The following is a 26,466-nucleotide window of genomic DNA, read 5'->3' on the forward strand; positions in this document are numbered from 1 at the left end:
GGAGAAGAACTAACAATAAAACTCGTGAGCTCACATTAGGAATGTGACTGTAATTTTGCCATGTTTTAGACTTCAGGAGAATATACTTTAGGTCCCGCTAGATATTGTATAATAAGAATAAGAATAAAAAAATACTATAATGATTTTGTATTTGTCAGCTGATGAATGCAAATGTCACATACATGCTTGCTTTCAGAGCACCCTAATGTTTATATGTATTGGGAAAGGTGATAGCCCGTTACATATAATTTTATACTGAATTTGAATCTTTCTATGCAATTCAGATTTTCATAAAACAGTACTAGCTGGGATTTTACCAAAATAGAGGAAAATATTGTGTTAAAGGCAAGCTTAGTGACCTTACAAAAATGGAAAACATCTGTATTGTTGAATGTTGCATATTGGCTGAACAGTCCTGGCAAAACATTTCTCTTACAAATGAGAAACATTTAGGGAGACTTGGTTTAAATTTGTGGAGGTTTCTGATTAATACATTTTTTTCTGAGTGACTTAGTAATTTTGTTATTTGAGATAAAGAAAACATGTTTTATTTCAGAGCAGTTCTTTATACATGAAATTGACATTGGTTACATGGTTGTATTGGACCTGAAGCATCACCAGGGAGTCATCAGATCTGGAATGTTTTGATGACAATATACTCTAGAGAATAACTATCAAGAATAAGCCCTCTTATATCAGTGGATAAATTAAGGCAGAAGTGAAGCATGTGGGTCTTTCTTGTTACAGAATTATTAGGGGTTGTATTTGTGTTTATGATACCTGGATACTCTATGGAGCTAATTAATGTTTTAGAAATTCCATATACTAAATATTTTTAAAATTTTCAAACATTTAATTTGCTATGCTTAGAGGATAAAAATATTGCTATGCACAAGAAAATGTATTTGGATGAAAAATAATCAGTGAAACATTCTCTTTTAATTGCTACTCTGAACTCAAACCCAAAAGTTACCTGGTTCCTACCCAGCACAAAACTTCTATTGATTAAATTCCCTATTAACATATAATCATCTCTTATTATATTAATATTAATTAACTCCACTTGCCAAATTTCAGGTTCCTTAAATTCTTCCCTGTTGACGTATATGTCTGCCCTCTTGTTTAGGACTCACCATTGACTTCAAATAGATATAAACGAATTTAAATCACCATGTTTAGATCAGCACAAAGCAGAGGGGGGAAAAAGGGAAAATGTGTGCAATCCAGTTCCCACTTAGTTTCGTAAGAGTATGATCAAACCAAATAAAAGAGACAAATGGAAGTAGAGAGGAATTTCAGCTGTTTTTCTAAACTCATCTATAATTTGAGATGAATATGGATGGGTATCATTAGATAAATAACACTTGGGATAAACACTTGGGATAATCTCATTATAAGAGACTTTAATTTCACAGATACAGACTGAAGAACAAATACTACTACTAATGGTGTGGAATGATTATTTCTGACTTCAATAGCTGGCAGATTTCTTCACTGAATCAATAGGTGATGCTGTCTTGAACTTGATGTGGTATGTACCAAAGACATTATTACAGAAGTTGCCATAAAAAAACAACCTTGGATGAAGCGATCATGAGCGGATTCACTTTAAATTAAATGGGAAAATAAACATTTAAAAAGAATAAAGGAACTAGGGAATTCTACTAGTCTGAGAAACTCAAGGACATAAACTATCTGTAATTTGCATCCCAAACCAGTTAACCACCTCAAAACAGATCTTGAGAGTAAACAAAGAGACTAAAAGGAATGGAAGTACGCAGTGAATGGCAAGGAAAACTGTATTTTGGATATCAAAGAGTATGCATAAAGAATTAACAAAACTTAAGCTGAGTTGGACCTTTCAAAGAAAATTAAAACAAACAGCAAAAATTCTTCAAAATATAAATAAAAAGGTAACAAAATGTGGACCATTATGCAGTGAGGATGAGTAGAAAATAAGGATAATCCAGTAATGGCAAAAAATCTAAAAAGTAAAATGTGAAACTTCTGCCTTACTTTCCAGTATGGATGATAATACAGAACATGGGAGCAAAGTCAAGATGGCTAAAATAAATGGGTATATAAAAATGTATACTACAGCATCTGAGTTGCAAGCCTTCAAACTCGGGGGGAGCATCCTCCACCCACGAACACTGAAAGAAAGGGCATATGAAATTGTAGGTGTGGCTGTAAGGATTGTAATAAATGTATTAATTTGGGGTGGAACTGTATAACTGAAGAAGAGCAAACATATTTAAAGGAATATTTTAAAATGTTTAAAGATAAAGAAAACATTTAATTCTATATTTAAAGAAAGAAGGAAAAAATAATCAAGGTAACTATGCAACCATTTGTCTAATCCCAATTGTATGCAAATCATTATAACAAATTATAAATGAAAGAATATTTAAAGACATGGAATGTAAATGGAAAACGGGGAAAAAGTGAAACAGAAGTTTAGTTTAACTGAGGTCAATTATACCCAACTAACCTGACACCTTTCTTTGATTTCATATACAGAGAAAATGCAATAAATCTTCTCTTCACTAAAACATTTGACACTATAGCAGATGGGAAATTATTACTTATGATGGAGAACATGGGGATCATTAGAAGAAATGTACAGCACATAAGGAGCTAGCTAAATTAGGATACAACAGGAGAATCCATGAAGCTGGAGAAGGGTTATAAGAGAATTTTCTCGAGCAAGGTTTTGGAAGCAATATTATTTTATTTTCATTAATGAAGTTGGTACAAGAACTACGATTATGCTAATAAAATTTGCTGCTGACATGAAATTGGGAAGCATTGGCAATACAGAGGAGGATAAGAATGTTACAAAGGAAGAACTGGGTGGACGCACAGGCTACTGGTAGGGAGGCATGGGTGGGTGGGGCACGCGACCCACATAAGATTGGCTCCTGACTTGACACCACTCGGGACAGGGCAGGTTTTTGCAGCACAGGCTGGTGGCATGTTGGTGGGGGGTAACTAGACACGGCACAAAAGTACAGAGGTGGATATGGGGCTTTCGACCCGCCCCCAGGCCCGACCACAAATTGTACCACCCCAGACTCAGGAGACACCAGTCACTCCTGGGTGGGCATGAAGGCTGAAGTAAGATAAAAGAAATGTAGTGGTTTGCACTTGGGGACTGAGAACAAGAATTTCTGCTACACCCTGAGAATTCATTAGCTCAACATACCCAAGACAACACAGGTGATTATTTGCCATTAGTGGGTGCATTTACATGTGCACTCAACTGCAAAGTAGACTAATTAGCTCTGCAGTAAGCATCACTGTCTACACTTATGCTGGTATTAGGACGCAGTAAACTAATTAATTTTGTCATAAGATAGTACTGTTGGGGACAGTACTATCATACGGCAGAGTAATTAATCCTGATCACACATGTAAGCACTGACCATGGGCATACATTTCACCCAGCCAGCTCAGGGTCTGCTCTGCACTAGCTCAAATTGCTGCTGTCCTGGGGGCAAATGTAGATGCTGCAGCAGTTAACTCCAGCTTGAATTTATCTGGAGTTTATTGCTTCACATGAATTGTACATGTAGATGTACCCAGCATGACACACCCATAAAAAAGGCAAATGCAACCCTAGGAATTATCAGGTAAGAGATTTATTGTTGATATATAGAAGAATCTGAATTGCGGACAGCATCTTAATATGCAACAGTTAAACCAAAGGCAAACTGATAGTTATTTTACTTTGTAGAGCAGGAGCACTTGTTGATGAGTTGTCTATCTATCTTCAATTTAGCTTTCCTGTAAAATGAATATTCACAGGTAAAGCAGTTAAAGAAAATGGCTGCACTTTCTACTCTCTATTATTCCTAAACCCAAACAAAGAGAAACAAACAGTCTGCAGTTATCTAGAATGTGACATCAACAGCCAATCTAGCTGGAAACACTTAAGTCCAGCATTGACTGAAGCATGTGTTGTTCTTTTTAATATGCATACAGGAGCCAAACCTATTGGAGTCAACAGTACAAGCAGAAACACCACAGGAGGACTGGATGATGCAAAGCGACTGATTATATGACAGAACCCTTTACCCTTAGGTCAGATTTTTTCAAATACTTTTACAAATGTGAACCACATTTTAATTGCAAACCACTTTATGGACACTTCCCTCCCATTCACAATTGTGTAGATCATCACATTCTCATTTGCAGTCGCATTAAATCCCTCTGGCAACTAGAGCAATTAATACATTGAAATGAAATATTGTGAAAATAATGTATTTTTAGCTTCTCTTAAATCATTGCGGTAGATGGAAATAAGGACGAAAAGACAACAGCGTATGATCAGTCAGCTCTCCACAGTAAAGCAGCAATAGCCTTGTAGACCACCATTTTTAAACCATTGTGCCAGAACATCGTAAAGTCCAACTGAAGTGTACAGTGTCCAAAAGTCATTATTGTCTCAAAGTTATTTAGTGGCCTATGTGAAATGAGATGGAAATCTTTATCCAGTTTCTCAGGAATATGTTTGAAAAAAAATCATTACTAATGGCATCGACTACTGGGAATCCCACACGCAGGTCACGTATAGAATATGTTAGAGAGGATGAACTCTTTTAGTCCTCAAGATGAGCCCACAAGTGCATTGGTAGGGTTGGCATGAAGAAAACATGTCATTTCCTTTGCTGTACCCATTCTAAGGACACAGTCTATAGCCTGCAGTCTATAGAGGGCCAAACTTTCATCTTTCAATGCACTGGGTTAAAAAAAAAATTAATGAAAAGCAAGTAGACAATTTTCTAGATGACTGATTGCATTAGATGAAGTGCTCCTAATAAGATCAGAGCACAGTAAAAGTTTACATTGCTTGACATCTATGAATCTTGGGATGCCTGACTCTAAAAGGCTCAGTATATTCTGCCCATTGAAGAGCCCATTTCAGAACTTGTTTGTAGGAATGTGTGAAATGGGCCATATTTGATTCGGATTTGGATTCAGCTGCAATCGGGGAACAGTGATTCGATTCATTGATTTGGACAACAAATCAAGCAACATGGTACTGCTACAGTTAACAGTTAACAAAGCATGCTCCAAGAGGACTCAAGTAAAGTCTGGTGACATGACAGATCAAACCACTAACTGAAACAGAAATGAAACAGAGCAACCAAGAACCTTAAACACAGGTCCTTTCTTGTACCCAAATGTCATTGGGCTCCAAAAAGAATAAACTTGTCAGCCAGAAACGTCCACAGATGGTAACTTCTCAAGAGACAAAATGTATTAGGCTGTACAATATTGTCTCAATTCTTCTTCCTATTTCTCAACCAATTGATGTCACAATGATGATGCGTCTGTGCTTGTAGACACACATGTACATATACAAAAAGTCTGCAGGGTATTACTTCTGCATTCCTTGCTAGATCAGCTGCTTTCAATTCCCATATAGACTATGAACTGTTTCACAGCTCATATCCTTACCTGTTGCCATGTCTACAGTAGAAACTCGTCTAATAATATTGATTATAAGAGGGTTTTAAAATTTTTTTTAACACATTCAAATATCTGTCAAAGCCGTAAAGTAGTGACAGTTTTATTGGCATAAAAATGCTTTTGTTGGCACAGCTTATTTTGCTATTGTAAGGGACCAGAATGTGGAGGGTCAGGGTGGATCACCTTAGTGGTGAGGAAAGGGCCCAGAGGCTAGTGTCAGAGGGCAAGAAGAGTCCAGGGGTGATCCAGGCCAGGAACCAAGTCATGAACCAGGCTTGACGCCAAAATCAGAAGTCAAGATCAGAAGCCAAAGTCAGGATTAGGAGAGGAATTCCAAGAAGATCAAGGTCATAGCAATGTGGTTAGTTGCCCAGACAGCTTGCTGCAGTCTGCTCCGGGCTTATAAGGAACTGTGTGGGTGAGGTCCTCTTCCTGTAGCCATGACAGATGACTGAGTCTACTTCCTGATTACTTCCAGCTGGAGCCTGGGGCTCAATCTTCTCCAGCTGGCCCTAGGCTCATTACAGCACTCTTTAGTTGATGTTAGCTGAGTCTAACTTATGGCTATAACCACAAATATATTCTAGGTTAGACTTGACCTAACTGTAGACCTGACCTAAGAAGAAATCCTCACAGCCTAATGTTTAGATCTGGATGGATGTTGCAGTTTGAAAAATTGTCTTCTGGATTGTAAACCAAACATGTGCATGGCAAGAGGATAGATGTAGAGTTTCAACAGTCTTTTTCATGCAGAATCATTTTCTGATTTAGAACCAAAGAACTGGAAGGGACTTTTAGGTCAGAGTCCAGTTATCTGTAGTCACAGGCAACTACAAATTCCGTTCGCAAACTGATTACGCTGATTAACTCCTACTAAAAAGCTGTTACAAAGCCTCATTCGTTGGATGGTTACAAACCTTTCAATTTCCAACCTAAATGTATTCATGGCCAATTTATACCCATTTGTTTCTGTGCCAACATTGTCCTTCAACTTTAAGAGTTCTTCTTTTTCCTTGTGTTTAAACAAGTCAAGTCCTTTTAGTTTCCTTTTATAAGTTAGGCCCTCCATTCCCCTGATCATCCCAGCAGCCCTTCTCTGTACATTCTTCAATGTGAATTCATCTTTCTTACATATGGGTTATCAAGAGTTGTACACAGCTTTCCACAGGAAGTCTCAGAAGCATCTTGTACAGTGTCATTAATGCTCCCCTACCACTACTGGAAATATCTTGCCTGATAGATCTTTAGGATCATACTGGTGGCTTAGAATCACCCTGTGATTGACCAATGCACCTATTTTTTTTATTCTTGCCTGTCACTTCTAACTGATAAGCTCCCAGCTTATAGCATAAAATTATTTTATTAGTCCCTAAGTGCATGACCTTGCACTTCAAACTATTACATTTCATCTTATTTCCATTACTCAAGGTTATGCAAGTCTTTCTCTATGACATTCTTTTGTACTGAGGATGCCTCACAAGTTTAATTACACTTCACTATCATGGCATTCCAGAGAACAGATTGATTTAGCAGAACTTTTTCCAAACAGTTCACAGTTATTCTGCTTAGTTCACTTATTAATTGGACAAGAAGTAAAGAGATTCTGGTAAGGGACATGAGTCAGTGAGATTTGTCAAGGTATCCCCAGAGTAAACAATTCCATTTATTATATTTCTAGTGACAGGAGCAATAGCATTTTAGATACTGAAAGGAGAATTTTCCCCAGGCTAATTCCAGTCTGTTTTCAGGAAAAGTCTGACACACAAGTAAAATTCAGATCAGACAAATGATTCTGTATAAACCTGATGGGGATCTGTATTTATTCTCTCTGCGCAAACAGGCTCAGCTTACAGTAAAAATAAATTATTTTTCTAACTGAAATCTCAAGGCTGTGCCCAAAAAATGAAATCTAGTTATCTCCTTCCCCCTTGCCATTCTGCTGCAGCTGCTTTTTTTTTTTTTTTAATGTTGCTTTAGTGAACTGTGAATTTAGAGTTTGTAAAACATGCTGGACTGACAGCCCTGGAGACTGCACTCCTCTGTTTATCTTTAGAACAGCTGTATTATGAGTAAGCTTCCACACTCCACCCAGATATTGTGTTCCCAACCTAACCTGCTGGGACCAAAAGCATGTGAGATGCCTCAGAATAAAGAACCAAAGACACAGCCCCTGTTTATGAGAGTTCAGGATGATTTTACGTATCATGCCATGAAAGGAAGAAATAAAAAAAACCATAAGAAAAGATTTGTGAGAGGGAACATAGGGGTAAGAGCAAGGAGATTATCGTCAACGCTTAATGCATAGCATGGAATAATCTTTTATTTGTTTGCATAAAATATAAATAAAAATATACCAATGGCAGAGACTGCAGAAGTCTGAGAAGGCAAAGATTTGCAGACCAGTACAAAAAGAAATTTCCATTGTGCAAGGGTAGATCATGGGAAAAAGTGCTGAGATGGAGGACTGAAAAGAATATAACTAGCAGAATGGTAGAGTAAAGGGCAATGTGATAACAGAGATAAGATTGAATAACCATAGAGGTACAAAGCTATACTGGTCCTTGAAGACCAAAGCAAAAGACTAACATTTCAAGCAACGAAGCAGAGGATATGAGCCCAGAAGTTCAAAAAGAAGGGCAATATGACAGGAAAACAGGTTGGGCACATGATATAAAAGGTGGAATAGCATAGGTATCAAGTAGACCACATAAAAGGATGTTACACCAATCAATGTGGGAGATAAGGGACTGGACAACAATTTTAGCAGTTAAATAAACAAGGAAACAGGCAGATCTTAGCTTGGTTGTGAGTAAATAGTGGCAGAATTTGCATGTAGCTTAGATCAGCATTTCGGAACCTATCGATCATGACCCAAAAGTGGATCACAAGAATATATGAAAGGGTCACGAACAAACTTTAAAAATGGATCAACAAACTTTAAACATGGATTCTCCTTTAAAGAAGAAAAATGTGGGAAACTGTGGCTTTTCCCTTGCTGACTGTAAGAGTCCCAGCCTGTAAGGGTCTGCTTGGGGCCCCATGCATGTCCCGTCCCCCCTCCTCCCCACACACACTGGGGGGTTAGGGGACGGGGGCAGCAGGTCACTGGGGAATAAGGGGCACTGGGTTGGTACTGGCCGTCAATGTTTACAAATGGGTCCGGGTACAAAAAAGGTTGAGAACCACTGGCTTAGATGCCTGTGACTGTCAGGCTGCAGACTCAAACCTGGGGTCTTGGCCTGGCCAATTATGACTGCTCATCTCAGCCTGCCACTCTCCAACCAATTGCCCAGGCAAGCCAAAGTTGGTGTGAAGCCTCCCGCAGGGCCCAGCCCCTCCACCTACTCCTTACTACTGGAGTTACCCTATACACTCCTGACCATATAAACTCCTGACATGGAATACAAAGTGTCTGGGCAACAAGGCAACCTGATTCAAGACTGCCTTGCTGCTCCCTCTGGGTTGCTCCTTGACTTTGCCCTCTGTTTGACTTCCTGGCTTCCTAACTTGACTCACCCCCTGGATTTCACTCTGTTTGATCCCCCAGCTTTCTGACTCAGTCCATCCCTGGATTTTGTTCTTGGATTGACCTCCTGTCTTCCTGGTCTGTTTCAGTCTAGGATTCCACTTACCCAGCCCAGCTCAAGTTGGTGCCTAACCAGTTGGGAATTGGCTGCCCACTTCCCAGTGTGATAGCGACAAGGACAGAGAAGAGTCAAAGATGAGTACCTGGCTCTGTGCCTTAGAAACAAGGAAAATGTGGCATCAACAGTGATAGAGAATGAGAAGTGGAAAAAGGTTTAAAGGAAAGTTCAGGACTGAGTTTTAACCCTGTTGAGTTAAGATGAATGGCAAGATATACAGGAGGTGGCGTCTCAGGGTCAGGCTGAAAAGAAACAGGGAGGGAAGCCGGAGGTTTGTAACTTATTAGCATACATCTGATCGTTAAAACCATATCAGTGGATAATTCATCTACAGAGAGCAGGTAGAGGGAGAAAAGGGGGACTAGAAACTGGAGGAGAAAAAAGGAATTATCTGAAGTGACACCAAAAGATGAGCCAGCTAGATTGGAGGAAAACTTGTCAATTAATAAGCTCATCACAAACAAATCTGAAACCACCGTATACATTAATGAATTTATTCTTATAACATGGCTGTGAAATAAGGAAACTTTCTTACACCCATTTAACACATGGGGAAACTGAGTCATTCCTAATGATGACACAGGAAGTCTGTTGCAGAGCCAGTAGTAGAACCCAGTTCTAAGGCCAAGTCCAGTGCCATAAACATAAGAGCATCCTTTCTTCCGGGAACAGAAACTGTCATAGAAAGCACAGGAAAACAAGCTACTGAGAGAGAGTCTATGATCAACTATCTTAAAAGTATCAGAGAAGCCAAGGAAGAAGTAGGCAATGAAATAACAGTTTTGGAATTTAGGAAGATAGGAAGAGACTGTTAGAAACCTTGGTTAAAAGTGGCTTCAGTGGAGTGGGCATCCCCATCGTACTATGATCAAATTGACGTAGCTTAGATTTTACTCTTATTCTAATATTTTGGTAAGAGATGATCAGGAAAAACAAGAATGTCTTACAAATCCCAAGCCCTGGCTCCCAGCCAGAATTAGGTTGCCTTCTATATCATAAGTCTGGCTGAATGTGCAAGTGAATAGATATTCCCTTCAAAGGCAGACCAGCTGAGCTAGTATGTCTCAATGTTCACTAGAAACAGGATGTCAACATGTTACTGATGTGAGCAAGCACATGGGTTCATGCAAAGAACCATGACTCAAAAGATTATAGTTCTGCTCCCAGATGCAACTGATTTACTTTGGCAAGTCACTTATCTTCTCTCATTTTCTCGGGTGATTCATTTTCTCAGGTATAAAATGGGAATAACACTGCAGGAGAATAACAAAGACTAATTAATTTGTGTCTGTATAGTACTTTAAACCCATAATGCCCTGTACAGCTACTGGCTAACAACCAGCCTAGGCTGGCAGCAACCACAGGTGATTACCAGCTGAAAGTTGTTTGATTGGTTGATTGGTACCCGAAAGATAGCTTGGGTGTTGCTGTCCAGTTCCTAGTGGACAGATGTCTACAACACAGTTGGCTCCTCTGTTGGCAGTCTCAGTAGGAAGGCCAAGGACTGAATGACTGAACTTGCTTCTTACCCTTATAGAGATGATTGTGCCCCTGGTTTAGAGTGTCTCATATTAGTAAAACTGTGCTGTTACCTATGCTGCAGGCTGTCAATCTGGCAATTTGCACCAGTGCAATATTTACTAAACCACTTACAAAGCTGATTAAAAATAAGGAATGATTGAAACACTTGGGGATTCCACCCTGCTGAGGGTTTTTCAATTAGGCTCTCATCCAGAACTTATCAATGTGGTTGGTATATGAGCACCTAAATAAATGGGTTACTCTTTAAGACTGCTAAAATAGAAATGTTTTCCTTGTTTAAAATCCCATTGTTAACAAGAGAGTGCCATAAATCCAGCCCCATTTAGCACAGACAGCACTAAGGCAATGTTTATGTTGTACAGACATCTCACACAAGACCATTAGGAGGGAAGTTCATGGCAGACAGCATAAACACGAACAAACACTTAAGTCAGCCAAGTGGCCCAATGATGTCTCACTTGTAGAAATTGGTAAGCAAGCCTACTACTTTCTTCTTACCGCATCATTTAGCACTTTGGCTTGTATTGTTATAGCAACCATTTTTCATGCAATCATCACACAGGATGTCAATATGTCTAGTTTCATCCTGCTCTCACACAATCTATTAGGCTTGCATTGCTGCTGCATGTGCTTGTCCTGCTCTAAAGATTTCAGTTTTGAATGCTGTCGGTCAAGAATCTTTCACCCACAAGCAATTGACCATCTCTTACAAGGAGATGCTATTGTTTAAAATGCACTAAAATTGGAGTTTCTCACATACACCAAACCATTATTATCAAATCTTTCTTGTTATGTCTTGAGTCCAAATAAAGGAATTTAAAGGGAAGGAAGACATCAAAGTAGCTTACCTGTCCTAGAGGAAGTATCTACAAAAGACTAAAGAGATTGTAGACTTCCCTCCTTTCTCAATTGAAAGGGTTTGTAGATTTCCAATCAATGCTCTGTCAGTGCTATTCTGAAATTCCAAGACTAACAAAATGATCCTGTCATATAAAAAAGTGAAATTGAAAGAGTCAGCTGCAGACATGGGAAGTCATCTCATTCAGCTTTTCCCTACTGCAGCTGTGATTGGAATACCAGAAAAAAGATGAAAACAAGTAAATGAGAATAGTTAGACTGGTGAGAGTCACAGTAAAGACATAATTTGTGGCCCTTCCCCCTGCTTGTTTGCCCTACAGATGCATTTCCTAGGAAGACCCCACTGATGATGCTTATGCAGAATCATCAGAAAAGCCAAATGTCCTTTAGAGCTAACAGAGAGTTAAGGATAGAGAGAATCAGCCATGTTACACATTTACTTCCACTGAAAACACAGCAAGGAAAATGGTACAATTTAAAACTAAATAAGAGACCAGCTTCTTTAAGAGTTTTGTAAACAAGAAAATTATCTTGCTGTGCTGGAGATTTTTTCCACTTGTGTAATTCTGCAAAATCTATGGGATTGGGTAAAATAATCTTCTCAGAGGACCTCCCTTAAATGGTGTGACAGTCTGGGTTAATCGGATCGCAAATCTGGTTACTTTAGCCTGCTTTGTGGCCTGGGAATAAGCTTGTATTAAAGCACACTGATATACTTTGAAGTAGTATCCCCTGTATCATACCACTAAAGTTTCATCTCCACCTGCAAAATCTACTCACTGGCAATATGTTCATCCCTTTAAATGACTCAGTGCAGTTATTTCTCTTTGCATTGGCAGGAAATCTATACCTTATCATTAGACAGCTTATTTTCTGTTTGGTAGTTATGGTTTATATTAAAAAAAAAAAGTGTGGTATGGATGGTTGTATAGCTGTAACAGCCAAGCTTCTGAATCAGTTCCACTTCTAGATGGACACACAGTCCCCAAACAGTGCTATTTAGCTTCCATATTCAATCACCTGGAATAGTGATACTCCTTTTTTGTCACTACTTTGCATTGAGCTGATGGCGAACACATCATCCACTCTAAGCCTTTTCTGGCATTACTTTCCTAAAAGTAGCGCAGTATTAGGACCATTTTACTGCCCTTGATACACAGGTGGGCGTTAGCTGAGGTTTCCCACAAAGATCCAGACCAGTGCATGGCACATCATTTGTATCTGTATGCTTAGGCCTGTCAACACTTTGATTGCACTTCTGCTGAAACCCTCAGCCATGGCCTCCTTTCCTTTTGCCTTGACTACTGAAATATCCTTCCTTGTGGCTTCCCTAATTCCCAGAAGACCAGAATACAGAATGTGTATAATGACACTTCCTGCCTCATGCATGCAAGGAGGTACAACCACATCCTCCACAAAATCCAACACCTTCACTGGCTCAAGATCCATTTCAGAATCCAGCTCAAAACTGTTGTGTTTAAAATACTCTGTGGGCTTCCTCCTTCTCTCTTCAAAGATTTTGGCATTCTCTTTTTGCTCCTCTCAGTTTTCTGTCTCTCTTTGCTTTATTTCAAACCTAATTTTCACTGAAAATATCTTCATTTATCTCCTTTGCTTGTATTATTTAACTTTGTAACTAGGAGTTACAGTAACTCTGTAAAGTTTGTAGGTACTCGGGTCATGGAAGAGATGCTACAGAAAACACAACTGCATTGCTTATAATGTAATTGGGCTGAAACTCATCCCCACCCAGAGTGAATCCAAAACGTATAGTTCTTTAAATGTCATTGTTTACTTCTTGTAAATATTCCCAGCTCTCTAAAATATCTAGAATCTTCTGTAATTTGGAGCTATACTCCTCCATTATGCTTGCATGTCAGTCTGCTTTTGACATAATTTAAAGTTATCACTTTATTTATTATCATACAAATTACTTAAACAGATTTTTAAAAGTATCAACCCTACATTGTTCCTTGTGGTTAGCAATTGTTTTTTCCCCTTTGTGTCATTGCTTTGTTTCTGACTGGTTGGTTTTTTTTGTGGTTTATTTGCTTCCTCTCTTTCCGATGGAGAAAAAACCCACCTGACACTATCTAATTTTTAAACCATTACATGCTACTACATTACCAGTGATGTCAGCAGACTTACAAGGGGGTTAGGTAACCTGTTCTCCAGTGGCTATAGAATAAAAATACCATAGGTTCTGTATATAAAATGACTATTTTTAATGATCATTCCTCAATTACTGGTGGAATCACAATCACATACACTGTTTAGAAGATTCACCCCACAAAACTTATAACAACTTTAAAATATTGGAAAAATTTTTAACTAATTTTTTTTTGCAAGTCTTCCCCCCCTTTTCTTGGATATCTAAAATATCTACTTATCTCTACCCACAACCAGCAAGTATCATGGGTGTATAACAGTCACAATGTTGGAATGCTTGTTGAAAGCTTATTCAAACAATGCTGAACAGACCAGGATAAAAACAGCTGGTCTGTAACCAAGGAAAACCTGAAAATTATGCGTGGCATTGCTTTGACTTGGAGAAATCTTGCTCTTGTTTTTATGAGTCACTGTGGACGTGTGGATTTGCAACACTACCTGAAGCAGGAAAACTGTCATCTAATAGGTCACCTTGCCTGACTGTAACCATTCTAACCCCTAAGCTAATCCCAAACATATTCTGTTTAAAAGAAATGCCTAAGAAAAAAATAATGCTATTAAAAAACAAAACTATGTGCTTCTCTAACTTTGTCCACCTGAGGGTCTCAAAGAATTTTAGACAGACGTTAATGCAATACTACGAGCCTTAGAACTCCCTTGAGAGGTATAAGTTCAAACAGGATCAACTATACAAACTGCTATACCAGTTCAACTAGTGATTTCTCTAGTTCAGTGCTCTGTGTTTGACTGACAAGAAGAAAATGGTAAAGACAGCATGGCAGGCTTTTAAAATCCCGGCATGCCAGCTCCTGAAGAGAACCCAGTCAACTTAGGATCAAAAGTCTCTGAGTGTATTGGCTGACATTCAGGAGATAAAGGCAATGATAAAGCTTGGGGTTACTATGGGGGTCTTACAGTCCTTGGTTAAGTTCACTGTTTTTGGCCCAAAACCAACGGGCCCAAATGTATCTGCATACATTTCAGGAGAATAAATGCCTAGGTCAGTGACCTACTTAACTGTGTAGTGAAAACCACATACAATGCTACTTTACATGGAGCAAAAGTATACTGGAATACTCCCTTCACAAATAAATCCAAAGAGATTTTTTTTGCAAACTCTCTGGGAGGTCTTCCATATCACCAATACACTTGGGGTTCCACAGAACTTAAGGGACTTTTTTAGTAGTTAATGGAACAACTTATCGGTGTAGTTCATGGTTAGGTACTTGGTGACATGATTAATATGTGCACAGGCTGGAGATCTCTTGTGATGGAAGATCACTCTGGAATAGGCTACTACCACATCACTGCTACTTTAATGAAAGGGTAGCCGGTAGCAGATCTAGGAACTTGGGCCACAGGGATACAATCCCCTCAATTTTGGCTGTGCCACCCATGTGCAGTGGACTCTGAGCAAAATGGTTATTGAGGCAGGATCTGGCTGGAGTCCCCAACTGTGCACAGCTCCAGAACCTGGGGGGTGAATGCTGCTGCTGTTCATCCTTCTCCTCCCTCCCCCTCCTCTCTGAATTCAGCAGAGGGGAAAGAAGGGGACACACAATTGTAGAAGTGCTCACTCCCTGGGTATGAGCCACACTAAAGCAGGGACTCTGGCCAGACCCTATGCAAGTATTCATGCATGACAGCCAAAAGGGAAGAGGGTGCAGCCACAACCCCCCACTGTCCCCCACTCCAGATCCGCTGCTGGGGACAGCATAAAGCTAGGAGAAGAAAAGATAGGGAAGAGAAGCAAAGGGAAGATAGGACCCAGGAGCAAAAGGGATGGAGGCAACACAGTTGCATCTAATTTTCAAAGAGAACATACACAGTCTCTTATAAGTTCTGCTGCTAAAAGAAAATTATTCTTCAGTTTCTGAGGGACTGCTACAACTGCATGCACTTTACTGTGTTTATTTTGTATTGTGAACCTTGTTTTGAATAAGCAACCTGAGGAGCTGAGGGTTTTAATAGAGAGACTTGTACTCTAGATTGGCTTGCTAAAATAAATAAGCAGGTCTCTTTCCTCCAAAGTGTTTTTCTCTTCTATGCCAGAAAGGGTCTCCTGTAGTTATGTGGGACAGATTTTGGAATGAAGCTCAGCCACAGGTAATCATGTCACAATCCCACCACGCAATTCTGAATGCAACCTTGGAGCTTTGCAAACCCCATTCCCCCTCCATTTCTTCATGCAGGTGATGTGGTATGCCAGAGTGACCCAGCTGGAGGTCTGCCCAGCCACAGGTTGCTGCTGTACACTGGTTTAGAGCAGCGTACACTAAGGATGTTTCAATACCAAATACAATAACAGACTTATCTTGCTTTACAAAGGGGAATCAAGTCTGATCCACTTCATGAGGAGGGTTAAGAACCGTTTCCTCCAACTACATCTACCACTTCTCTTACTTTCAACTCTCTCATAATTGAGGAAAAAAGCAGCTTTTTCACAGTATAAGCTACAGCACGCAGATTTCATTGAACAGCAGGACTTTTCGACAACACTAATCGATGGCCTACTCCAAAAAACAGCAATAGCTTCTAAGTGAGGTTGTTACCCGATACATGACTTTAAAGTTGCATTTCTGCCTCACTATCACAAGTTCACCCAGTTCACATGTAAAAAGGTAAAATTTAAAACTCAATTACATCATTGACCTTATTGTATACAGGTGTAGACACAGGAGGGAAAAATATGTTTCTGTAGTTCTTTTTAAAGTTAAGTTCTAAAATTCCTCTAATTACATGTGAATAAGAACAGATCCCAGTTCATTTCATTAGTGCTGTTGATTCTCCAAGACTAAGGAGAAGAAAAGTAGTAAAAACTTGCTTTTGTTTCTAAACAAGCAGACAACATTGTGAATAAGCCCAGGGACTAGACACTAGATCTCTATAGCAACTGGGTTCTTTTAGGAACCACACTTCAAAACTTTGACAAGATCATTTCAATTGGCCAGAACTTTGATGAATAATTTGTATTAACTGAGACCAAACTTTTCAAGTGATTTGTGATTTTGTATGCCTCACCTTTTGGATGCCCAAACTCAGGCATTTTAAAAGGTTCTGATACTCAAAAGAGCTGCCTCTCAGCACCTCCTGATAATCAGATCACTTTAAAATCGATTCAGTTTGGCACTCAGAAATTGAAGAATCCATAATCATTAGTCACTTCTGAAAATTCAGTCTGAAGGCAACAATTTAGAAAAGAAAGTACATTTTTATAATTGTAAGAATTGAATTAATAAGGTACTGCTCAAGATGGCAGAATCGTTTGGGATAATTCTAGTGTGCCTTGCTTTAGTAGTAAATGATAAGACAATTATAAAGCATTAATTGCTTTTATGAAATGAAATATCTATAAAAAGGAAAACAGACAGACCTGCTAAATTTACTGAGCTTCAGGACTATACTGATGACATCATCAATGTACTTTATTTGAATAATGTATTTTATAGGCATATGGTCTATCCAAAACAGCATGAGTGTCAAACTCATCTGGCCCCACAAACCAGATGAGTGACATGGGGCTCGGCCACACGTCAGATTGAGCCAATGGCCTCACACTGGGTGGAGCAGGTACCATGTGCAATACAAGTCCAAGAGCACTCGGGGTGGGTGCCACATGTAGCACAGATCCTGGAGTGGCCAGAATGGGCAGAGCAGGTGACATATATCCTGGCCCCTGCCTGCTGGACTGGGCTGGGTCAATTCAGACACAGGGGTAGCACTGAGGGCTGGCTATATGTTTAACACCCTCACAATACACCCCTGTATGGCACATCCAATTCATAACTGGCCCATATAGACACATATCTAATTCATAATTCTATTTGTAAAACTTCTTTACAACACATGATCTCCATTTATTTTATTTTTATTACTTGTTTTTACATTAGAGATTTAATTGTCATCTATGGATTAATGGAAAACTACCAGAACAGTTGTTTTCACCCTTTTTAGACTCAAGGTGCCCTTTGGAAAATGCTGGCTCTTAGCTTTCAATCACTTTTGGCTACAGAAAAATAGAGCAATTTTTCTATTGCAAAGAATTCAGAAAGGCCACAACAAGTCTGAATATTTTTAACACTACAGATTCGTATTTGAAATTTCTGGGTTTATCTTGTTAATTATAGCTGTTTTCACACCTAACAGTACTAATATTGTACAGCATCCTTAAAAGGATCTCTCAGCACTCTGACTGAGAATCACTGTCCTAGAACATATTATCACAAATATCAAGGAACTGACACCAGATTGTTTGGAATAGGGAAATCAGTTACAGCACGCTGATATTTTTAGAACATATATTTAACAAAAGCATTCAGAAGAAAAAAAAAATCAACACATTTGTAACCCATTAGACCCATAGTAAAATCAAGAAAGATCAGGCTTCATATTTATATACTAGTCAGGTCAGAAACTGGAAAAATGTTTCTAAGCCTGTTTAGCTAGCTTTGTACATCATGGCGCAGCACAAAAAACAATACCACTCCCTTTACAAACCACCTTTAGAAGAATCCAAGATTCAACTGACTTATTTTTATCAAGCCCAAAGTATCTAAAAGAGCAAGCACTCCCTGGGGCAGAGAATGTAAATAAGAACTAGGGTGAGCTTTTTAAAGAGTAGCCAATGTCAGTAGTGTGTTTCTGTACAAATTAGTACAGATTTTTCAGTGACTCAAGACTAAATGTCCCACTCACTGAATGGGAGTCAAAAGATTCATTTTTAGCAAACAACCTGGAATCTGAGGCTCTAGCGAGATACTATTTCCCATCGCGTATCAGCTCCAGTAATAAAAATACTTAAGTTAGAACTTTACTGATGACATGCATGGCAGAATAGACTTGCTTGCTCTTCCTGTGGCTGTGTAAGGGTTAACAGAGAGAAACCTTGGTTTGTGTCAGTAAAATCAGCAGCTCAGATTTGAAGACACACAGGGAGCAAATATGAAGACTAAGAAGGTGCAAGTTTTAAAACAGTCACTTTTCTGACAATATTACTACTTTAAGGAACAGGAAATCAGTAACATTAGAAGGAGGGACAGGATCTTTGGAAAGAGTTACCTCATCATAATAGTGAAGTATGTGAAGCCCAGAGAGATTCCAACCACAGATAGCCCAAGGGAGGACATTACATCATGTTTTGCTAAATTCTTAAAAAAGCAAGCTCCTTTACATCTTGCCACCCAAAGTTTTTCATTGGGATCCTCAAAAATTAAACAATCATTTCTGCAAGTAAAAAAAGTCACTGTATTTCACTGAAATGACATTTCTCAGTGAAAATAGTGAACTCTCTCCCTAACAATAGTATGCTTCTGGAAAATTGCCTCTATGTTTGCTTTTATGCTTGTAGGTGAAATTTCACTTGCAAACAGTTGCACAGTGTAAAATTATTTCTATCCTAATACAGCAGAAATTTGATGTAGGATTGAAAAAAAGAAGTTAGCATAGGGGCTGCAGATAGGCAGAGAAAGAACCATCTCTCCTACCAAGGGTCAAGGCATTCAAATTATTAGCATCTGTATCTCAAGAGCCCAAAAGCTTGCAGAAAAAGATTTTTTTTTGCAATTTCTCAGTTGGTCTAATAAAAAGTATCATTTTGGAACCAGGAGTTCTAGATTTTTGCATTTCTTTTTGTCTTAGACCAACACGGCTACTACATACATCCCTGAAACATGAAAGATGCCAAATTTGAGCCAATTTTGGATTATAAACTTAACTTCTATACCTCCCTGTCTGCCATCTGACACCACCAGGGAAGAAATCCTGCTTGATCTACACAACAAAGAGCAAGCTCACAAAGAGACTCTCATGGGCCCAGAGGGTCAGTTTTCCAGCTTCTGCTTCCTCTGCGCAAAAATGAAGTTTATTTCCTGCCTACAGGGACTTTTTACTGTCTTGAACTTTCCCTGAGCCTGATGAAGAGCACATGAGCCCAAAAGCTTGCAGAAAAAGAGAAAAAAATTGCAGTTTCTCAGTTGGTCTAATAAAAGGTATTTTGGAACCAAGAGTTCTAGATTTTTTCATTTCAAGAATGTGAGGCACCCAGTTCCTCAAGGACCCCACGCTTCCACCCATACACACAGTCTGCGGAGTGAATCCATCTCTGCTCCAGAAAACAGGTCAGAGCAGGACACTGGCCACCTGGAACTGGCTGCCACATGAAACACAAGATGCCAATACACTCAGTAAAGCACATTCAAAATCAGAGAAAGCCATTTTTAAACAGTGGGCCCAAATGTAGTGAGACCAGGCTCTAAATTGCAGATTATATGCATTTGAGTACCACACTTTTGTTTCTCTCTCCTCTCCCCCATTAATTTCTCACCTGCCTTGTCTGCAAGTCATGATACTGCAGTATGAGCCTAGTGTTGACACTGTGACTCCATGTGTTCCCCAGTGCTGCTATCATACACCCAGATTCCATCTTCCTGCTCCCAGGTGCTCCTGAAACTAAAAACAAATAGAAATATTCAGTCCGATCTGCCATGACTGCACCCGAGATACATGTTTGCTGAGCAACCATTACCAAGTTTCCCAGTTAATTCCATGAGCTAAGCGATCATCTCTCACATGTAAATTTAGCTCACATTTTCAATTGCCTGAACTCTGCTTTCCTGCTTTCTAGGTCCCAGGTTCCAAGGGCTAGGAAAACAAGGAAGCAGATTAGCAAAAAGAAGTTCTTAAAAGGAACAATAAAGAATGAGGTTTATGGGGCATAACTGTGGAGCCAGCAAAGATGGTAATCATGCCTCTGATCTAAAAATTAAACAACACTCCATACTACTAGACATTTGACAGATTCTGTAAAACTTGTAGAGCAGGGATGAAGCTGGCCCTCTAACTGGAAGCACAGTTTTGGTATCTTCTCAATCATGTGAACTTTCTATAACCTTTAAGGAAAATACTTTTTGCATACTCTGCTCTGATCAGCAATGATAACACAGGCGAAGGCGTTTCCAATAATGCAGTATGACCTGGCTTGCTAAACTACCATTCCACCTTATTTTTCTAACACTAAAATTGGAGACCTACCTATAAATGCTGGCAAAAGCCTCAGGCTTTTCTCTCTTGAATACCATGTTCCATATAAGATGTAGACATAGAAGGCTGATTTGTTTTTATTCCAGGTGGTACTTCAAGAACAGAAAAATGTGGACAAATTGAAGGAAATTCAGAGAAGAACATCAAAAGTAATTAAGGAAGTAGATGGAACTGATGTATGAGTAGAGAGAGGAGCTGTTGGAGGTCATCCAAAAGGGAGAAACTAAGAATATCGGACTGAATCCAAACAAGAGAAAATTAGACTGGATGTCAGGAAACTTCCTGACACATTAGGTGGCAGGATTGAGTCAAATCTAAATTTGGACAAAGGTTTGGAAAATAAACTGTGGAAGAATCCTACACTGCCCACCAGGGTATGTACCTTAATAGATTTTTTTCCTTCAACTTCTGTGCTGATATGCACAAAAAATCCCTAAAATGACCTCCGCAAATATGCACACAGCCATAGTGTAGAGACCCAGTTCATCACTTCATATTTCAAACTAGGAAATAGAAGGTGCAGTGAAAAAACAAAAAGAGTAGATATTATTCTCCAAATAAAATTCCAGACTAGTCAAACATTTCTGTTAAAACAATCCATAGTAAAAATGGTTAATGTTCTCATTTAAACGTTGATAATTTATTCTGGTTTGTTTATTTATTTGCTAAGATGCAAAGGGATGTTGACATCTCAGCTGGAGCCACTGGTTCAGCCTGTCTGCAAACTCAGGAGCAGCCCCCTCTATCACATTTCTATTTGTAAAGCAAAAAACAAGAAACCAAACTAGCAAGTGGTGAGCTGAGCTAACATGGCTTGCAGAAAATTTAAGGATGATGACAGCTGTTAGTATTTACCTTCTCCTCAAACAATACCAGATAACAAGAGATGCATCAGAGGCAGGAAAAGAAAACATCAGGAAAATATGTTAAAATTCAAATATTCTATTAACAATTCTTATATTTACTGTCAGTCCAAATACTATTTATTCATTAATGTGCTCTTAAAAGGAGGCAAACAAATATAAACAGAAGAAATATAGTACAGGTTTCCCTCATTTTATGCTGTACATGCGTTCCTGGAAAATGGCACGTAACTCAAGTTTGCATAAAGGGAACCCACTTTACAATGGGTTCCGAGACCTCGACTGTACTGACCCCCAGACCCATTTCTACCACTTTTACAAGACAATTTTGGTACTCACCAACCACAGACAGTGCACACAAGCAGAGGGCACTATCATAATGGGGATGGGAACTACAGAAACACGTGTTGCAGATAACTAGCAAGGAGCACAGGTCCACACAGGAGACTATATTTTGGTGTACTTCACTCCCACAATGCACTGCATAAAGCAGCTAATTGCAGGCTTCCACCACAGTGATCGCATAAGAGTGAATTTACCTCACATATAACGAAATTTTGGTATAAAAAGGGTCATTGCATAAGAGCGAATTCGCACATACAGAACCTGCATAAAGCAAGGGAAACCTGTAATGCCTTTCAACAAAGCAGCAATAGAGTATCCTACACAAGCCAAATGGGCTTTCAATGGAGGAACATGGGCTGCTTACAGACATAAAAAACCCACAAAAAATGGCACTTTACTTTAAACGCCACACTCCCAGTGTATGCCCAGAAGAGGCATCACGTTAGTTGGACGTGGTTCACCCAATACCTGTACAGACTGGGCACTTTAGTGGGGCTTTTCTTGCACTTTTATCTAATAGCTGACTAAATCAGCTATTAGACAGAAGTGCCAAAGAGCCCTGCTGAAGTGCCCAATCTATACAGACATTGCAGAGCCAGATCGAAATAATGCGCAGGCACGGAAACCATTTTACTACCCTAAAAGGCTTATCTAAAACCCACATAAATCACTTGGATAAATCAATGATCTATTGGGCTTTGGATGAGGCCCTGAAATTTTTGGGGTCCACAAAAAATGAATGAGGAATCTGATCCAAGGCAAGAGTTGGATGTGGATATAAACTCTTCCTAAGTTTACTTTCCTTCCCTCATTGTAACCAAGCACCTACTCTTGCCCAGAACAATATCTTTTCTGGTTTGGAGACAGTCTATAAGAGCACTAATATTGTGACGAGGATTGCTTTTCTTTCATTAAAATGCAGGGATGAATGAGCTTATACACATCAAGCTTCCACGTGGATAAGTGAATCTGGTAGCATCAAAAAGGAAGTTGCAGCATCAAATCTGTAATTATGTTTAACCAACATGAATTGAAAAGGTATATGGGCTGACAAATAACAGCTTCTCTTCATCTCTTCCTCCAATGCAGTTTGCCAGCTGAATAAAGGGGAGTAGTTAAGTGTTAACAACAGAGGACTAGGTGATCTAAGTTTCATCTCCAGCTCTGCCAGTGACCCTTTTAGTAACTTGGAGCAAGTTATTTACTATAATTCATTAAGATTTGCAAAGTGTTTAGAGATTATTTTATAAAGCACAGAAATACTCTGAGATGATTATTCTAGAAGATTTAATGTGAATGACAGGAGCAAAAGGCAGCCTAAAGACTTTACAGCTCTCTTTTAGTCACGTGGAATAAGGCTGAGGCCCTCATCCAAGCCATTATTCCTTTCTTTTCTTCACAGCTAGAAATGGAGAAGATGCCCAAAGCTGAAAGGCAGTCAGATGTGAGCTCTTATTTGGCCTGTCATAGAGGTAGCAGCTAGCTGTGAAGTTCAGATCAAAACCTTCCTAAAGTTCTGTGCCTCTGTTACTAGATAATATATGAAATAAAGGCTGGACTTTACAAAGTAGAGATGGCAGCTGATCTGGGCAGTGAAATGGTTAACCATTTAGGGCCCAAGTGGAGGAGACATCACACCATTACTCTTCCTGAACCTGCATTAATTCCAAACCTAAAACTCCTATGCATGTCAACAGGAGCTCTGGAGGCACAAAGAATGCAGGATAAGGTTCATGGCAATTTAAAAGGAAGCAGGCAAGCTAATTGCTGTGGCCTCAATTGTATCAGGCTGTGTCAGCACCTGTCTGAAAGAGGACTGTTTGTGTGACCCACTTCCAGGCAAACTCTCTTCCATGAAGCTATTTAAATTTATGACTCTGGTGCAAAGTGGTTATTAAAGCCAGAGCAAATTTATGGCACAACACTTTTACAGGGTGCAAAAGAATGCCTTGCAGAAAAGGTTTCCATTTTAAAGAGATACTCTGGGTCTTGCTGTAATTTTAGGCATTAGGTAAGAAACAGAAAGGAAACTTGCAAGTGGTGAGCTGAGTTGAGGGGGGAATAGTCAGCTTTACAAAGAGGTTCATGAACAGTGGCAGCAGATATTCTGTCCCTTCTCCCTACAACAAACACTAAGAGACAGCAGGAGAGAGGAAATGACAGGAAAACAGATTGCAGTCAGATATGCTGTTAAAAATGTCCTCTTAGTTTTTATTTAAAATATCTTTAAATCTTGAGTGAGCTTTTAAACGGAAGAGAACAAACGATATTGCATTCACACCTTAACCACATATTCTGTCTCTCTCTTACACCTCCATCTCCAGTATTTTCATATCTAGAGACTTCTGCATCAGATCCGCTTGGCACTGTGCCCAAAGAGACCATCATCAAGAACAAAAGGGAGATTGGTAATGGATAATCTGGTGCTCCTTTGGCTGGAGGTTATTCATTCTAATTCAGCTCAAGTTCAATAACATGTATAAATGAGTCGCTGGCTCCAATCCAGATCACAAAATCCCAAGAACTTGTATTAAATGGCCTTTTTGTTGGCAATAGCTGCATGGAGGCCAAAGAATGGATGAGGATGAAAAATGTAATGCCTTTTCCTCCATAAAAGGGGAAAGCCATTCCATCTCACAAGAAATGCAGTCCATGGGCAAGAAAGCCCCCTTAGCTGAACAAGGAACTGTTGGACCTCATTAAACTCAAAAGAGAACCCTACACCAGTTGGAAAACAGGAAGCATCACCAAAGAGGACTACTCAGCACTCTCCCACACCTCTAGAGAGCAGTCCAGAAAAGCGAAGGCACAACTGAACTCAGGCTAGCTACAGGAATCAAGGACAACAAAAAGTCCTCCTTCAGATACGTGGGAAGTAAAAAAAAAGAACAAAGATAGCATTGGGCCCCTGAGAGACCTAATGGGGCAACTGACATCCAACACTCAAGAAAGGGCCAATCTTCTAAATGACTTTTTTGCATCGGTTTTTCATCCTCCCAAGGGGATCACACTGTCAGAAATGACACAAACCATTCTAGGAGCAGGTGACAGGCCCAAAATTGATGTGGATCAGGTGAGGGAACACCTTGAGAAACTGGACATTCACAAGTCCGCGGGCCCGAATGGAATGCACCCAAGAGTCTTGAAGGAGCAGGCAGGCATCATTGCATCCCCCTTAGCAGAGATATTTGAAAATTCATGGTGCTCAGGCAAGGTCCCAGAAGACTGAAAAAGAGCCACCGTGGTCCCTTATCTTTAAGAAAGAGAGGAGGGATGACCTGGGAAATTATAGACCAATCAGTCCGATGTCTGTCCCTGGAAAAGTCCTGGAAATAATTGTCAAGAAATCCATCAACACCAGTCTAACGGAAGGCAAGCATCTGAAAGCCAGCCAACACAGCTTTGTGACTGGCAGGTCTTGCCTGACTAACCTAATCTCCTTCTATGACCAAGTAATATGTGCCCTGGACAAGGGAAATGACGTGCATGTCATATATCTGGATTTCAAGAAAGCCTTTGACCTAGTTCCCCAGGATGTCCTCATGGTTAAGCTGGGGAACTGTGGCCTTGATTATCTTATGGTCCAATGGCTAGGTAACTGGCTACAGGGTCGGCCCCAAAGAGTACTAGTTGATGATTAGCAAATCAGTGTGGCACAGGATGACCAGTGGAGTCCCTCAGGGCTCGGTACTTGGGCCAGTACTCTTTAACATTTTCATTAATGATTTGGATTCGGGAGTCAGATGTGAACTGGCAAAGTTTGCGGATGATACCAAATTATGGGGGAGGGCAGTCACACTGGAGGACAGGCTGGGGATACAGGCTGACTTGGACATGCTCTCAAGGTGGACTGACCAAAACCTGATGGCCTTCAATGTAGAGAAGTGTAAGGTGCTGCACCTCGGTAGAAAGAACCTTCAACATACTTACAGGCCCGGCAGTGCTATGCTTGCTAGCACCACGACTGAAAGGGACATGGGGGTCTTCACTGACCACAAGATGAATATGAGCCACCAATGTGAAGCTGTGGCTGGCAAACCAAACCAAACTATGGTGTGCATCCACTGATGCATCTCAAGCAAAACCAGGGAAGTCATCCTCCCACTTCACTCAGCCCTGGTGAGACCACAGCTGGAGTACTGCATCCAGTATTGGGCCCCCCACTTCAGGATGGATGTGGAAGAGCTTGAGAGAGTCCAGAGGAGACGTGTATGATCCAAGGCCTGGAGGGCAGGCCATACGAGGAGAGGCTGAGGGACTTGGAACTCTTCAGTCTGGAAAAGAGAAGGCTGAGGGGGGGGTTTGGTGGCAGCCTACAACCAGGGTGACGCATAGGGGGTGCACGCAGGTGCATGTGCACCCCCTGCGTGTGGCGGTGCATCCCCTGCAAAAAGGGAGTCACTGCTCGCCATCCTGCTGCCAGTATCACCGCCAATGCCTGTGGGTGGTCGCTGACCCATGGTCGGTGCTCGCCATACCCCTCACCCCTCCCCACTGCCGACAGTGCTGGCGGCGTCTGCGGGGGCCTCCCG

The 26,466-nt window shown here is 40.1% G+C and overlaps 1 protein-coding gene across 7 annotated transcripts in view; it reads right to left on the bottom strand.

Moving 5' to 3' along the window:
- The window catches only part of RAD51B (RAD51 paralog B), a 680,193-nt gene that overhangs the window by 208,606 nt on the left and 445,121 nt on the right, over nt 1–26,466 (bottom strand). For all 7 annotated transcript variants that reach the window (XM_025201362.1, XM_025201363.1, XM_025201359.1 and 4 more), the window contains one exon: nt 20,011–20,135. In XM_025201362.1, the coding sequence (XP_025057147.1) occupies nt 20,011–20,135 (125 nt within the window). The remainder of the gene's footprint in view (nt 1–20,010; nt 20,136–26,466) is intronic.

The sequence above is a fragment of the Alligator sinensis genome, unplaced genomic scaffold (genome assembly GCF_000455745.1).
Source record: "Alligator sinensis unplaced genomic scaffold, ASM45574v1 scaffold768_5, whole genome shotgun sequence".
NCBI classification, from domain to species: Eukaryota; Metazoa; Chordata; order Crocodylia; family Alligatoridae; genus Alligator; species Alligator sinensis.